At 42.6% G+C, this 17,231-nt stretch overlaps 1 protein-coding gene across 1 annotated transcript in view; it reads right to left on the reverse strand.

The window, feature by feature from the left end:
• Positions 1-4,224: 4,224 nt before the first annotated feature.
• The window catches only part of SF3B2 (splicing factor 3b subunit 2), a 112,761-nt gene continuing 99,754 nt past the window's right edge, over positions 4,225-17,231 (reverse strand). The window contains exons 19-21 of the mRNA XM_018567352.1: positions 12,126-12,225; positions 6,535-6,720; positions 4,225-4,358 (exon numbers count right to left, since the gene is read on the reverse strand). Coding sequence (XP_018422854.1) covers positions 4,287-4,358; positions 6,535-6,720; positions 12,126-12,225 — 358 coding nt within the window. The 3' untranslated portion in view covers positions 4,225-4,286. The remainder of the gene's footprint in view (positions 4,359-6,534; positions 6,721-12,125; positions 12,226-17,231) is intronic.

Raw genomic sequence — 17,231 nt, forward strand, 5'->3', positions numbered from 1 at the left:
GGGAGGGGAGGAGGGTGGCCTGCGCAGCGTTTGTTAAGGCCTTGTTCACACCGAACGCACCACGATCGCTGTGAAACTTCCCCCCCGCGTTTAGGGCCGTGGCGTTGCATTGTATTCATTGGCACCACTTTCACGCCCCCCACGCGATCGAACGCTTGGCAAAACGTTGCCAGCGTTCTGTTCCACTACAAGCGCAAAAAATAGGGCTTGCCCTATTTTTTTCATTTGCAGTTAAACGGAACCCTTGCAAAGTTTTGCCACACGTTCGATCGCACTGCGGGCGGGGGGCGTGGAGGTGGTGCCAATTAATACAATGCCACGCCACGCCCCTAAACGTGGGGGGAGGGGGGAGTTTCACAGCGATCGTGGTGCGTTCCAGCAGCTACCGCTCTGGAATGCACACTATCAATACAATGGATTTGCACTATAGATGTACTGATACTGATACTAATGTCGGTGCAGATACTGGGTATTTGGGCGGGTACTTGTACTCGTCCAAATGTTCCGATACCTTCCCCAATAGCGGAACTTCCAGTCAGAGGGAGATTTCTCTTTGACCGGCAGTGCCTAGGGAGCATACAGCCGACTTCCTTCCCAATCAGGAAGCCGGGTGGTGGGTTATGGCCCGCCTCCTGGCTTTCTGGTTGGCTAGGAAGCCTGTTTCACTTGTTGCTAGGCAGCCTGGCATCCTAATCAATCAGGAAGCCGGGCATCCCAGCCTCCTGCTTGGTCAGGAAGCTGCCTAGAAAAAAGTGAAGCCGGCTTCCTAGCCAATCAGGATGCTGTGGAGGTGGGTCGTGACGTGCCGCCCGACTTCCAGATTGGCAAGGAAGCCAGCTTCACTTGCTGGTAGGCACTCTGGCTTCCTAATCGATCAGGAAGGCCAGTGGTACGTCATGACTCACGTCCTGGCCTCCTGATTGGTCAGGAAGCCACGCTACCTAGAAAAAAGTGAAGCTGGCTTCCTAGCCAATCATGAAGCGGGTTGACATCATGACTCGCCACCCCTCTTCTTGATTGGTCAGGAAGCTACTGCGTTTCCCCGAAAGTAAGACCTAGCACTATCTTCAGGGATTTCTGTAATATAGGACCTCCCCCGAAAATAAGACCTAGTTCGGTGGTAGGTCTTATATTACAGAAATCCCTGAAGATAGCGTTAGGTCTTACTTTCGGGGGTAGCTGCACAACTGATTTTTACTTGTGAAGACCGGCAGCAGCTCCCTCCCTCCCGCACGCACACCCACATGTCTGCCTCGGCTGCTGCTGAAGACTACATTTCCCAGCAGGCACAGCGTGACAGCCAGAGGGGTCAGAGAGGAGAGCGGACAGCTGCAGCCAGGTAAAAATAAGACATCTCCTGAAAATAAGACCGTGTCTTATTTCGTTGAAAAAAAAATATAAGACAGTGTCTGTCTTATTTTCGGGGAAACACGGTAAGTAGCCTCTGAAGCTGGTTTCTTTCACTTGAATACCGGCTTCACAGGAAATCAGGAAGCCAGGCTAGGGGTCATGATCCGCCGCCCGCCTTCCTGGTAAATGGGGCACAAGGCACCAGTATCGGTAAAATACTCGTAAAAAATGGTATCGGTTAGGGATGCACCGATATATCGGCCGCCGAAACATATCGTCCGAAAACGGCAACTCCTCGCTCAGCCTCCTGTGACAGAGAATGGGTACAAGCAGTCAGTGATCGTGGAGGGTTTGTAGATAATTGAGGACAGAGTATGTTTACTATATCCTCAATTATGAATGAATGGGAAGTGATCTATATCACCTCCTGTTCATTCATGATTGTGGATATAGTAAACACACAATGTCCTCATGTTATGAATGAACAGGAACACTCAGAGAATTCCTGCTCATTGATAACTGGGGATACAGAAAAAGAGATTGAGGACTCTCCTGTCCTGTTCTGAGGACTTTTTCTTCTCAATCTCTTTTTCTATTTTAAAAGGCAAATATCAGGGTTCTGTTTAGATCCCCAATATTTCCCCGAAGCCCCTAAAAGTAAAGTATAAAAAAAAAAATATTTGAAAAAAATGTGAAAAAGGTAAAATAAAAAAACATCTTCGGTTTCGGTCTGACATTTTTTTAAATTTCGGTTTCGTTTTTGAAATCTTCATTTCCGTGCACCTCTTGTATCGGTGTATCCCTAATTTACACTAACATGGAATCGTGGTGCTGGTGACATCTGTATTGGAGTTCTGTTGTGAGCGGCACCATCCGCAGTCATTACGAGCACCCGTTACTTTTGGGATATCGGGTAATGAGTGCGGCAAAGTATATGGATATTGCTTTATATAGTATATATCTGGGGACCTGTGGCACACTGGCAAGTTGTGATTAACTCCAAATATATGCGTTGTGTATACTTTACAAAAAAATTGCAGCGAGGTGCTACAGTGTTCGGGTTTGGCTTGAAGAAAAGGCGGCAACCCTAGCGCTGATGTCTGCCACCTCAGAAGCAGGGATCCACGCAGCACAGAGTGGCTACTGATGACAGTGGAATCAGTGCTCGTCATAGAAAAAGTCCTGCCTCTCCCAAACAAAGAGGCTCCTTATGAACACTGTAGCCGTTCTGTGTGAAATGTAAATAAAGGTAATAACACATCTGCTACATGAGAAGCAGCATCGCCTCAGAAGGCAAAGTGTGAGGGAAGAGGAGGCTGACTGAATACTCTGTCAGAGAGGGGATCGTGGCAGCTGTTACTTCTCTGCCAGTCATACCCCCCATACAGTATAAATGAGGGAAAAAAGTGCCCAAATATTACTCCACACTGACACCATTAAGTGTAGAAATAAAGGGGAGTACAGGGTCACCAAGATGGAGACCCTGTTAGCCTGGGGAAGATACTGTGACAGACCAGCCCAGTGGCTAGTTGGTCATATGCATCTTTCATGAGATATCTCACAGGCTGCCCCAAAGGGCCGTCACAGCCAATCTGGCGCTCTCAGACAGAGAATTGCATGCAAACAATAGCTAAGCTAGGGAGACAAGAATCTTTATTATCCTGCCGGTCACCCAGCTCAGCTGCTGATTGAAGGTCAATGAAAAGCAGAAAAAAGAAAATAATACCCTCCAAGGCATAAAAAAAATAGGACAAGGAACCCCCATCAGGGAGAAAGGTCCTTACTACTTGGTATTAGGCAAAAAACGGAGCTGCCTTGGATGGGGGTAGGGCCACCAGGAGCGGGCCCCTGGGCCGAGCTTTCTTTTTATGCTTAGCGTCCTACTCCTGCAAGTGGTGGTATAACCCACTGATACAGAAATCAAGATCTCTGCTGTGTCCTTCAATGACCGAAAGAGAAAGTGGTACCAGTAGGTCCACTACGGGTACTAACAAATGACGCACAGTTATTGTATATAATTGTAAACATCAGAAGCAGAATTATTTTTTTTTTAGTTATGGGTTATGATAACAGGAAGCAATATACAGCTAAAATGTAACCGTTTTGAGCCAGTGGGGTGATTAACATTTACCACCAAATGAAGACTCAATTTGTCCTGACAAAAAAAAAAAAAAAAAAAAAGCAAAAATCTTTTGAAAAAACACAAAAAAAAAAAAAAAAAAAGGCATAATTCATCTGGATACACCAAGTAGAAATGATATGTCAAGTTTTACTAACATGACAAATTTGCGAAACTGGGTTCAAGCATAAGGGCTTGTTCACACCAAATGCAGACCAGATCTGCATGAGTCTCTGCACACGCAGTGCAGTGTGGTGTACCGTGTTTTTGATGCGTTCCAGGCCGTTTCTGGTAAAAAAAAAATAAAATAGAAAATATATATTTTAGTTTAAAATGGGCTTTCAGTGCGTTTACATGAGTCTTTGATGCGTTTGCAGGAAGCCCTATCTGGAACATGCTCTGGAACTGAATGCTGCGGTGTGAACTAGAGCCCAAAATACCATTGGAATACATTGGAGGCAGTTTTGATCCGGTCTGTAACTGCTCTGCGCCTGGAAAAAGCTTGGTGTGAACTAGCCCTTAATTGTCTGTTTAAACTTCTGTCATTAACGGGTTAATTGTGACTACCATACTGAACTGTTAACTCTTTTGTGTTTGCAGTCCATACTCTGTTCAGTTAGACACCGGGTGATGAACCAAACAGTTACACTGTCCAAGGACAGTCTCTATTATATTTGTATCCATTCCCAACAAATTTTACATTAATGTATATTTTATTTATTAATGTTTACAAGAACCAATAAAAGAACTATAATACAGTTTACCAGATTTTATTACAAATAAAAACAAATGACAAATCGTTGAAAAAAAATTGTTCTCAGAACTTGAACTCCTTGTATTTTTTCCCTCCTGCACGAGAGTCTTGTGGCTGTCCCTTTCTTTTCTTTTGCTAAAAGGAAAAGATGAAAGTAGTATGTCACAATGAATGATACAAAACAACAAATTAATGACCAACAGAAATCCTAGTCCATTAAATCAGACTATGGTTTACCCCTGCAAAACACCAGCCACCATCAAAGTGGCTGATCTACTCTAATTTATTAGAGCTCATTTTGCTCTAGTAGGACCAGGAAATGAGAAATTACAGGGACCTGTCAAGGCTGGGGTGTTGCTAAGCTCTCCTCTCACTTATTACTACTCCAAACCTGTCCCTTGGCCTAATGCAGCAATCACAGACAGTAGAAATTTTGGCTGGTCCTGAATAAATGGAAGCAGCTGTAAGTTTTTTTTTTTTTTTGCGCTATGGTAAACATTCATGCATTAAACTGGGTTGTGTTTTAGCAGCCCGTTCATTTGACTGGACTGCCCAATGCACATCGGACCAAAAAATCAGGCATGTTGCATTTTTAGCAGCAGAGCACAAAGTGCGTTGCACTGCAATGCAAGTGTGCTGAGAATAAATGGCATCGCATCCAGGGCTGCAACAACTAATCGATTAAAAACGATGAGAACTGTTGGCAACGATTCTCATCGATGAGTTGCGTTACAATTAACCTCCACATTCCTCCTCTGCATCTAGACCAATCAGGAAGCTGGGCGGCACGTCATGACCAGCCTTCCAGATTGACTAGGAAGCCGGCTTCACTTGTTGCAAGGCAGCCTGGCTTCATGACCAATCAGGAAACTACGATGCGAGACAGAAAGCTGCCTGGCTTCCTGATTGGTTAGGAAGCCAGGCTGCCCAGCAACAAGTGAAGCCGGCTTCCTAGCCAATCAGGAAGCCAGGAGGCGGGTCAACACCCACCGCACGGCATCCTGTTTGGAAAGTAAGCCGCCTCTATGCTCCCTCGGCACTGCTGGTCAAAGGTAAATATCCGTGTGACCAGAAGTTCCGGTATCGGAAGTATGTATCGGAGCATTTGGGCGAGTACGAGTACTCACCCAAACACTCGGTATCGGCACCAATACCGATACTAGTATCGGTGCATCCCTAGTGTGTATTTGAGTCATTAAGAGTAGCTATACCCCTGTATGTTATGGTCTCACATGAGGAATACAAGATTAGATGCTTCTAACAAGCCATCACAACTTCAATGTAAGGCTCCAGGCACCTGTAAAGCGTCTGAAGCAAAACCCAGGGCTAGAAGCTCACATTCCAAGCTAGCCCCACATTTGCAGTACAATGTGGACAGCTAACTCTGTCTAGCTGTTCTGTAGAGTCCAGTTAAAGCAGTGATGTTGTGAGGAATCTTGCTTGAATAGAAAAAGAGCCCAAAAATTAAAATTGAAGAAAAAAAGCTAGCTAATATTGGTTACATTTTTCTCCTCAGAGCTGGAAAAAAAAAAACATCCATCCTCCTAAGACACAAGGAGGCATGGACGTTTTTGAGGCATGAGACATGCTAGGTAGAGGAGGGGTCATCTTGAACAGGATTAAACATGTTTGTTTGCCAGTGTCCAAATCCTCCTGTATATAGCAGTATAACCTGACAGTATCTGAATTTCTGTCCCCCTCAACGGGAAGAAATAAAAAGTTGTTTCACAGGGTGCATTATTATTAATAGCATCACACTGTTTTGGAGCATAATGCAACCACATATTTCTCCACTTCTGCACTATAATTAAGCCACTTTCGGTCTCTTCATTTTTTTGCCATTTTAAATGCCCTTCCCCTTTTTCTATTGGTTCTCATCATAAACAAATATGTTGATAATTTACCTACCCAGCATTTTCTTTTAAGTAAAATATACCCAGGACACATACTTTGCTTTTGACAATTTTAGAAAATACATAATGGCTCCCTGGAACCATCCGATGCATCTTTCCTCACACAGACACAGCCCCTTTACAGTTTGGCCTCCTGTTACAATGTTGTCCAGTTACTGGACAATTGTCACTTTGGGAGCCAACTGCATAATATAGTTTTCATTATTTACTGTTTAAGGAGCTTTTTTTCTTTGCTAACCACTGATAAAATTGGGCTGAACACAGGTAGCACAACAACCTCTATTGGTTATGTTTGCTTTGCTCTTGGGCTGTTAGCCAACCTTTCCCATGCCCAGGTATGAGCGTAGACATATAGAATATAGACACTTTATAAACAAACGTTTATAGAAAATGCATACTTTCTGCTTTGCTGCATGTTCAGCCACCATGTCACTGAAGTCCTCTTTTTGTACTTGTTCCTGTGCTTCCCGTACTCTTTCCTCATACTTCTGTGTCATGGCAGATGGATCCAATTCAAGCTCTTCAGGAGCCAGGGCCACTTCTACACCTTGTGGTTCAGTAGGTGCACCTCTTCGGGACATTGCCTAAGAGAGAATGATGTATATAAAATAAATAACTTTTTAAAATTACTCATATTTAAATCTTTAGCCCTTTCGCTGCCAATTTTCTACTGTTGTATTGTAGGCGATTGTAAAAGACCCCCTAAACCATATATTTTCTGAAAGCACAGGCCTAGTAGAATAAAAAGATGGTACTACTAATTTTATCGGTATTGCAAAAACGTTTATCAAATCAATATTAAACTGATAAAAATACACAATTCAATTAAAAAAGGCACACGAAAATCAGTATCATTGCACAAAAAAAAAAAAACACTTTGACTAAATCTAAAAGATTAAACGGTAGGTTGGGAAGGTTGGGTTTAATTGTATTTTGTTTTTTTTTACGGTTGTAGGGGCTTCCGGGAAATGCCAGAGGTTTAAACAGGGCCCTGACATTTCCTTTTTAAAATAGAAATTGAATACACCGAGTCCTCAATCTTTTTCTGTGGCCTCAATACTCAATGAATGGAAAGCACTCAGTACAGAGGCTTCCCATTCATAACTAGTGATAGTAAATGTTTTAGTATCATCCAGTTTCTGAACGGGTAGAAGTCTCTGTACTGAGGCTTCCACCCATTGAGAAACTCATGAATGAATAGGAAGTGATATAAAGCACTTCCTGTTTATTCATAACTGGGGACACATAGTACTATGTGTCCCCAGTTGTTTACAAACATTGGAGTGGTTTGCTCTTCACACAGTGGATTGGTAAATATTACACATTTACCGATCCTTCCACTCTCCATCCTGACCCGCTAGGCAAAACAGTGATGCACAAATCACAGGAGCCCCGTACGCTCCATAAAAATGACAGCTGCCTCCTAACGTTTGAGTTTTTCTCTAGTCTAGTCTTGGAGCTGGAAAAGTATCTGTACTTGTACCAAGTACGGTACTAGGTATCTGAACAACCCTACTTTAAGTGATTTGAAAATGATGAACTGTAATTTTTCTTAATTAGAAGACGAACATTCAATTACTTAAATCGACATTCGGTCAGCTTATGTTTTTCTTTCCCCATCGTTCTTTGATGACCAGAAGCCCTTGTGATATTGTTCAGATGCATTTTCTCCCTATGAGTACCACCTAAGCTGTGAGCACCAACTAGAACAGAAGAGAGATGTTCGAAAAATCCCATATAGGTAAGACCATTCATATTATATATAGACAGAAAGTAGTCCTTAAAGCAGATTTAAAACCAAAATCACTATCAAAAGCAACTGCCTGCAGAGCTCAGAGACAGGATTATTGCAAGCCACAGATCTGGGGAAGGCTACAAATACATTTCTGCTGCACTGAAGGTTCCCAAGAGCACAGTGGCCTCCATAATTCTCAAATGGAAGAAGTTTGGCACAACCAGGACTCTAAGAGCTGGTCACCAGGCCAAACTGAGCAATCGGGGGAGAAGGGCCTTAGCAATAGAGGTGACCAAGAACCCAAATGGTCCCTCTAACTGAGCTCCAGAGATCCTGTGTGGAGATAGGACAAAGTACCAGAAGGACCACCATCACTGCAGCCCTCCACCGATCTGGTCTTTATGGCAGAGTGGCTAGACGGAAGCCTCTCAGTGCAAAACACATGAAAGCTCGCTTAGAGTTTGAGAAAAAAAAAAAAAAGCACCTGAAAGACTGACTGTGAGGAACAAGATTATCTGGTCTAAAGAAACCAAGAATTAACTATTTGACCTCAATTCTAAAAGTTAAGTCTGGAGGAAACCAGGCACCGCACATCACCTGCCCAATACCATCCCAAAAGTAAAGCATGGTGGTGGCAGCATCATGCTGTGGGGGTGTTTTTCCAGCAGCAGGGAATGGGAGACTGGTCAGGGTTGAGGGTAGACTGAATGTAGCAAAGTACAGCGATATCCTCTATGAAAACCTGTTCCACAGCGCTCAGGACCTCAGACTGGGCCGAAGGTTCTTCCTTCCAACATGACAACGACAACACAGGAGTGGCTTAGGGACAACAATGTGAATGTCCTAGAGTGGCCAGAGCTCTGACTTGAACCCTAGTGAACATCTCTGGAGAGTCCTGAAAATGGCTGTCCGACTGAGCTTGTGAGAATTTGCAAAGAAGAATGGCAGAAAATGCAATCCAGGTGAGCAAAGTTTGTTGCGTCATACCCATGGCTGTAACACAGAACTCATGGCTGTAATTGCTGCTAAAGGTGTTTCAACAAAGTACGGACTAAATGGTCTGAATAGTTAAGTACACGTAATTAGGTACACACACACAATCACCAAACTCATTGAATTCATACTTGCGCACTACTTCAATTTCAATAAAAACATTACAATTACAAATGACCGGGACAGCTATGGGCACAAAAATGTCACCACAATATGCCAATCTCTTTATGGCTAACCTAGAACACAGATTCCTAGCCACTCACCCCCACAAACCATTCAAATATTATCGTTCAATTGATATTTTCATAATATGAACAGAAGGAGAAGAAAGCCTTTTAAATTTCCATGAATCATTCAATTCATCCCATCCATCGATTAAGCTCAAAATGAATTTCTCATAACAGTACATTTATTCTGGATTTTGCCATGACTGTCAGCAATGGCTCACAGGTACAGCTACCTCCATGATTCCAGCTTGCATCCTAAATCACACTAAACAGGGTGTCATCTACAGTCAAACAATCCGATACCACCGCATTTGCTCTGGCACGGAGAACAGAGACAAAGACCTGAGCACACTGGCCGATGCATTTCGGCAAAAGGGATACAGGGTAAAAATTATATCTAAAAAAATTAAATCTGCCCTAAGAACAAAAAGGGGAAAGGTTCCTACAGTACAAAGAGAAGAAAAACCCAACCAGGACCCCTCTTGTAGTTAATATATAACCTCACTCTAGTGGTATTACGCAAAATCATCAAAGACCTAAAGCCAGTACTCTCAGAAGGCCCCATACTTAAATAAATATTCCCTCAGCCCCCAATACTGGCTTTCAAGCAACCACTGAACCGGAAAAGAAGATGGTACGCAGTAAGCTGACCCCAGAACAGGAAGTTACACAGAATGCAACAGTACAATGCAATAAACCCCACTGTAAACTTTGCCAACATATATGTGACAAGAATACAGCGAGTCACAATAACAAAATGTACACCATTAAGGGATCATACTCATGCACATGATACAATGTTCAGCATTACACAAAGGTTGTTACATTGGGGAAACTGGCCTTAAGCTGCATCTCAGGATGAACCTACACAGGAGCTCGATCAAGAACCACAAAGAAAACGAATATTGCACTGGGGTAGGACATCACTTCTCATTCACTCCATCCAAAATCTCGGCTGGACAGGAACCTTATAGGAGCGGGAGGGCGTCCTAAGACGTCCTGCCCCTCCCCCCTCGTCGTGTGTGGCGCTCAGCGCGCACAGGAGTGGGGAAAACTGTTAGAAATGTAAACAGCCAGCGATGGCTGTTCACATTCTAGTGAACAGGCGCCTCTAGAGACGCCAAATAGTTTGGAGTAGCTGCGGATGTGCGCAAACTTGCTCATCCATGTCTTTATAGACCATGCTTTGTGCACTGGTGCGCAGTCATGTTGGAACAGGAAGGGGCCATCTCCAAACTGTTCCCACAAAGTTGGGAGCATGAAATTGTCCAAAACATCTTGGTATGCTGATGCCTTAAGAGTTCCCTTCACTGGAACTATGGGGCCAAGCCCGACCTCTGAAAAACAACCCCACACCATAATCCCCACTCCACGAAACTTACACTTGGCACATCGCAATCAGGCAAGTACCGTTCTCCTGGCAACTGCAAAACCCAGACACGCCCACCGCATTGCTAGACAGAGAAGCGCGATTTGTCACTCCAGAGAACACGTCTCCACTTCTCTAGAGACCAGTGGCGGCGTGCTTTACATCACTGCATCCGATGCTTTGCATTGCTCTTGGTGATGTAAGGCTTGGATGCAGCTGCTTGGCCCTGGAAAACCATTCCATGAAGCTCTCTACACACTGTTGTTGTGCCAATCGGAAGGCCACATAAAGTTTGGAGGTCTGTAACTATTGACTCTGCAGACAGTTGATGACATATGCGCACTGTGCGCTTTAGCATGCGCTGACCCCGCTGTCATTTTACGTGGCCTACCACTTCGTGGCTGAGTTGCTGTTGTTCCCAGTTGCTTCCACTTTGTCATAATACCACTGACATTTGTGTTATATATCGTATACAGTTGTGTGTGTGTGTGTTCATTTTTATATATATATATATATTAGGGATGCACCGATACTTTGAGTACCAGTGCCGATACTTGTCATTTTCATGAGAACTACCAGGGTTGATGCTGAGACAGATGGCGCTGTGATTACAGCGCCACTGTCTCAGTGATCACACAGAGCAGACAAATGTCTGTTCTTCGTCTGCTCTATGGTGATCTCGATCACAACCGCTGTCGCTCGGTTTTAATACAAGTGATCTAATCGTATCACTTGTATTATACGAGCAGTGGCTCCTACTGTACATTTAGCTCTGCTTTACCAGGGCTAAATGTACAAAAAACTACTCGCCCGGCACCCGAACACACACACTATTTTATTTTTTAAAAATGCAAATATGAACATAGTGCTTTAGCAAACATCCAGTTAAGGTTTTTTTGTAGCTACTTAAAATACCACCCTGCTGACTGGACGCCTGGCCTTCTGTCGCCGGCGTGACGTCACAACACTATGGCGTTGCTGGGGCCCCAGCCACCTCTGAAGCTGATGAATCGGCACTGCTGGAGCCCGGGGGGTGCTAGGGCCAGGCCTCCTCCAGCGCTGCGGGGGCCCGGCCGCCTCCTCCTCGCCTGTCACCGTCGGCCGATAGCCATGCAAGGGGCCCGGGACCTTTACATGGGTATCGGCTGTACCCCCCTGATGGTGGCCCTGGCCACTGATGAGTTTCAGGCACCACTGCCAGGTCCTAGACCTTCCTGCAGACTATACTGCAGCCTGGCTAAAAAAGTGAGTACAATGATAAAATCCCTCTATGTGCTCTTTCATGTTCCCATTGTTAAGCTGAAAGCACTAATTAACTCAAATTACAGGGCCAACCTTTTCAACTCTGAGTGCTGCTGTGCAGGGAATAATAAAAGCGGGTAATAAAAGAGAAACGTGCGTATTAATGGTAGATATATGTGAAATATGTACAATGATTATACAAATGAATTACATAGCATATGTTTAGGTATCAGCTCTTTTGAGGTAAACTAAGTTTATCCCTCCCATCCCTTAAGGAGAGTACAATTACTTTAGAATTCTAATCTACACATTTAGAAACTTCTGCATCAAGAAACTCCCAAGTAAAAGAAGATGATCTTATCAACACTGTAAACCTAACAGCTCATTTTCTCAATTCAGTTTCTATCGAATATCTGAACTCACCGAAGAAATATCATAGATATGAGTCGATCCCATTATTGCACCACCAACAGTAGCTGTTCTCTTCTCTGGAAGCACTGTGTAAAGCAGTGGGGTCTCCACACTGTTGGGTTATGAAAAACAACAATCAGAATCTGGTTAGGGCACTTGCATACATGTAAGGTACCATTACAATTTAAAAGAGATTTGAAATTGTTACAAAATCAGTATCTAAGTCAAAACAGGGGGTTAAATCTCTTTTTAAAACATACATGTTTAGTATTTTCTTCCAATATATAAAAACATTTTTCTTTATCATCACAAACATTTTACATTGTCATTCCTTTGCCATACAAATTACTTACATACCGTAGCATATGTTTAGGTATAAGCTCTTTTGAGGTAAACTAAGTATCTCTCCTATCCCTTAAGGAGAGTACAAACCAGTGGATGCAAAACCCATTACCTGGATCTACCTTTTGGCAACTAAGGAAGGCCATCAACCAATTTTTCCTTCCTAGTGTGGTAACAGCTTACAAAGCTACAAGGTGTTTGTAATGAACCACTGCGCTATGCCTCTGAAAATGTTAACGATCTAAAAAGCTTCTGTGTCAAAAGAATAGCAATCCCACTACTCTTGAAACAATGAATACAAACACTACGCTGTAACTGTGGATCCCTAAGGCCTTGTTCACACCAAATGCAGAGCAGATCCGGTCATGTTTCTGCACACGCACGCTAGTCTTTTAGATGCGTTTTTAATGCGATTTTGGCTAAAAAAAATAATATTTTTTTAAAGTTTAAAATGGGCTTTCAGTGCGTTCCAGGCATTTGCAATGTGAACTGGAGCAAAAAATACTATTGGAATACATTGGACGCAGTTTTGATCCGGTCTGCAACTGATCTGCTCTGCACTTGGTGTGAACAAGGCCTAAGTGACATGTATATTAAATTGTGACTGTATGGCATCTGTGTTGTGTATCCTCTGTACTATTAATGAATAAAACCACCTTTTTATATATAGAAAACTTCAGAGAAATTCTACGTAACAAAAAAATTAAAAAGATACATTATCTTTGCAAAATCTTCTGGTTGTTACAAACGGTCAGTGTTCACTCTGCTCTTTTTCCTTTACTTGTGTTTAAATCATGTGAAATCTGCACTCGCCAGCGGTTGTTGGTCACCTTGTTACGGGCTGACTATGAATCCTTTGTTTCTCCCCTTTCTTTTCCACTCTCAATCGATATAGGAGGATCCTGGAAACCAGTCGATCTAAGGGTTGTTCAGTTTTTCATTTGGTCAGTCACCGATGCTCAAAAACTAAAAGCGATCTCCATTGTGCGGTATTGGTTAAAAAAGATTTAATGCATATAAAATGATAACACTTACAAGAACGAGAAAAAAATTCACGCCTTGAATAAAATCCATCAAGCAAAACAAATGGCAAAACGCACTCATCAATTTGTCACCAGCTCTAAGCAAGGTGCACATGGAAGGGCGTTCCTGTGCCTTTAAGGAGGTTGGGCTTCCTACTGACAAACCTGCACCCAATTTTATATTTTGCTACATGTGCTCCAAGATGGAGACTCTCATAGTTTAGAGTTAGGACCGCACTATATAGGAGGTGCCTTGGCAAGGCAGTGCGGCTTTCACATTTTCTGTAGAAGACGTGTATCTAAACCTCGGTTTTTAACCTTAGCGGTGTGACAAGTTTTTTTGCATGCTGGCTGGAGAGCGTGCTGGGAAACTTTTTGAATAAAATCCATTCGAGCTCTGATGAATCGTGATGTCCGTGAGCTCCGCCCACCTATGCTTTTCATCGACTTCCTCTTCGGGTACGGCATACACAGACATCACCTCCATGTTCTCTTTGTTAGATATCTGCCATTAATTAAACAGTTCAAATCACTGGATATGACACATTCTCCTACTCTCGGATGGTGGAGGATCAATTGCAATGTGTTGAATCAGGGAGGAGGAGATCGTTACATTAAAATAAACTGTTAACCCATTTATAAATGGCTGCAACATTGCATATTTTCCCATTTAAAACTCAGATAATATTAAACAAGAAATGCTACAATATCCATTAATTAAAAAACAATTGAGATCCAATTCTATATTAAGACCTTTAGACCTTTACATCATTTGTAACATAAAAATCCATTTGGTTTCCGTTTGTAATATGCTTTTCTTGAGGTTACTCCCTCCCCAATGTCTTAGTGCTCTATCAAACCCACAGAATTTGAGACCTCCGGGTTTTTGCTGTGACATTGTTTGACATGCTATGTTTATTAAAGCCAATTTGTATGTTATTATTATGCTCCTGAATTCTGACTTTTAGTTGTCTCGTGGTCCTGCCTATATCTTTTTTCCCACATGGGCATTCCAATAGTATGTTACATTAGGTGTATGACACCCCTTAGGGTGAAAAACAAATCTTCAGCTCAGCTGCAGATTTTAATTGTAATGGGTTATTTTTATATTAATGATAGTATAAAAAAAATTTAAATATATAATTTTTTATTTGTTATATTTATTTTTTTACACTTTATTTTATGTTTTACACTTTACTATTTTTAAATCATTTTTATTTTGTTTAATTATATCAAGCAGTCATAGTGAATGAATCTTAACTATGACTGCTTGATAATTTATTGCATTTTTTGTTATTAGGCTGCTTAAAACTCAAGAACTGCCAAATATAACCTTAGTGACACTGATCCTGCAGCATTCCAGGATCAGATGTCACTAAAGGTTTCCTGATCATTCCAACAACGATCAAAAAACCTGCAACATTGCATCAGCAATAAAAACATGTATCAAAATGTTTCCATTGCTTAAAGTTTAGAAATAAAAAAAGCCGGTATAGATCGGGATTTCCCGAGCTATACCAGCTGTCAGTGAGAGCAGTAAATGCCGTTCTGCTCTGTCAGGTGTATGAAAAAGCTTAACTCTTTCATTGATGGATGCCTTAATACTGAGACATCCATTAATGAATGGTAACCGTGATTCTCAGAACAGAACTCCAAATAGCTGTGAAAAGTGTATGTGAGCAGTCATTTGGGCACTTTGTTGCGGGACGTACAGTGTACGTTTCCAGTCACGGTGGGGTTAAACACTTGTTACTTTTTTACAATTTTATTTTACACTCAGCTTTATTTCTACTGCATAGGGGACTAGCGAGCCCCCTATGTAATAGCAAATATGTGACAAGTCCTCTTTATGGAGACATCAGGGGTCTTTCAGACCCCTAATGTCACCTAGGGACTCCAAAGAAGCTGATGAAGCAGAGATCTGCTTCATCAGCTTCTTCTTCTGGCTCTAGACCCTCCATGCCGGTCCCAGGCTCACACGAGGGACATCAGAACCCGGGAAGCCGACGGCGGCACCAAAAGGGGGGACGACGACACTGCACCGCACAAGGATCGGGCGCCTGTATAGATGCCGGATCGCTTGTTTTTAAACAGCAATCGCCAGCTGTTTAAGACGGCTCTTGGTAAAACCACTTCCAGCGGAGGACGTACATTTACTTGAAGCCGCTGGAAGTGGTTAAGATTAGTAAATTTATTTAAAGCCAATTCTGCGGCTCCCAATCCTTTAATCTGTTCAATGTTGGTATACAACGATTCTACATAAGCTTACAAATGTCATTTCTGTATTGGATAGTTGATTAATTACTGCTCCACTATCTTTCAAGTAAAACTTATGTTTTTACCACTCTGGGTTAAAGAAATAATCTATGCATTCTCCTGTTCTCGAAAAAATTGAAACAATTGCATTAATAATGGGTCTGCCCGGGGGTTCACTATCACTTTTATGGATTTTTGGTAGTAAATATATTACTGGAATTCTACTTGTGGAAGGGATAAGATATTTATGTTCTTTTTTTTTTAATATATTCCTTCTCTCCTTAATTTTTATCAATTTTACCAGATCCTTTTTAAATCCTGTATGCAAATTTTGTATGTTACTTCATATCCCAGTATTCTTTATCATCTCTTCATAATATGCTTTGTCTAAAATAACCGCACATCCGCGGTGACACCAAACAATCACCGGTGACACCAATCACTTGTGACCCCGCACTTCTCCAGTGACACCAATCACCCTGCACATCCCTGGTGGTGGGGGGGGTGGGGGTCGGAGGAATCTATCAAAACTAACTGAAGAGAGAAACTGATTAGTTGCCATGGGCAATGGCTCCAGATTCTGTCTGCTCCAGTTTTGATCAATTACCCCCCCCCCCCATTTGACTGATGTTCCATCATGCAACGCTGTACTGAAATGAATTTTACCATTTTTTGGGGACAGATAGAACTTTCTTTTGGTTTCACCACTGAGGTTTTTATTTTTTTTCATTAGTGTTTTTTACATTGTTAGGAAACAATTATTATTACCCAATTTTTTGGTAAAATATAAAAGACGGGGTCAGGTCGGGTAAATAGACACCAAAGATGTCATGCTTTAAAATTGCGCGCACCCGTGAAAATCGCAAAAAACTACCATACCCAAAATTGACCATAGGCGTCGCTTTAAAAGCTTTTAAAGCTCATCAGTTTAGTGTTATCGGTGATTGATAGCCCCAGAACTATTGCTCTCATTCCGACGTTCGCGACGATATGCAACATGTGCGGCGTAATGGGCACAATCATAATCTTCGCATTACGCGCACCCGACGCCTGTTTGCATGCGTGTATGTATAGGGGGGACTTTAAAAATGTTATTTTATTTTTTATTTGTAACTTTACATTTTTTTGGGGGGGGGGGGGGGGGGGAAACTTACATTTTTCCCCCCACTTAACTTTATTGCTATCACATAGGGGGCTAAGAAAACCCCCTTATGTGATAGCAAAATATGTGACAAGTCCTCTTTATGGAGACATCAGGGGTCTCCAAGACCCAGTCACCTAGGACTCCCCTGAAGAAGCAGAGATCTGCTTCATCAGCTTCTCTCCAGCATCTGAAGCTGGAGAGTGACACGAGAATGCGGAAGTGATGTAATATACATCAGTTCCGCATTCTGACAGCAGAGGGGGAACCGGAGGGAGGTCGTGTACCGACCTCCCTCTGATCCCCCGTGACAGAGGCAGTATGCTGGTCCCGGGCACGCACCGGGCACAGCGGAGC

This window comes from Nanorana parkeri, unplaced genomic scaffold (assembly GCF_000935625.1).
Source record: "Nanorana parkeri isolate BGI_ZX_2015 unplaced genomic scaffold, ASM93562v1 scaffold1034, whole genome shotgun sequence".
NCBI lineage: Eukaryota > Metazoa > Chordata > Amphibia > Anura > Dicroglossidae > Nanorana > Nanorana parkeri.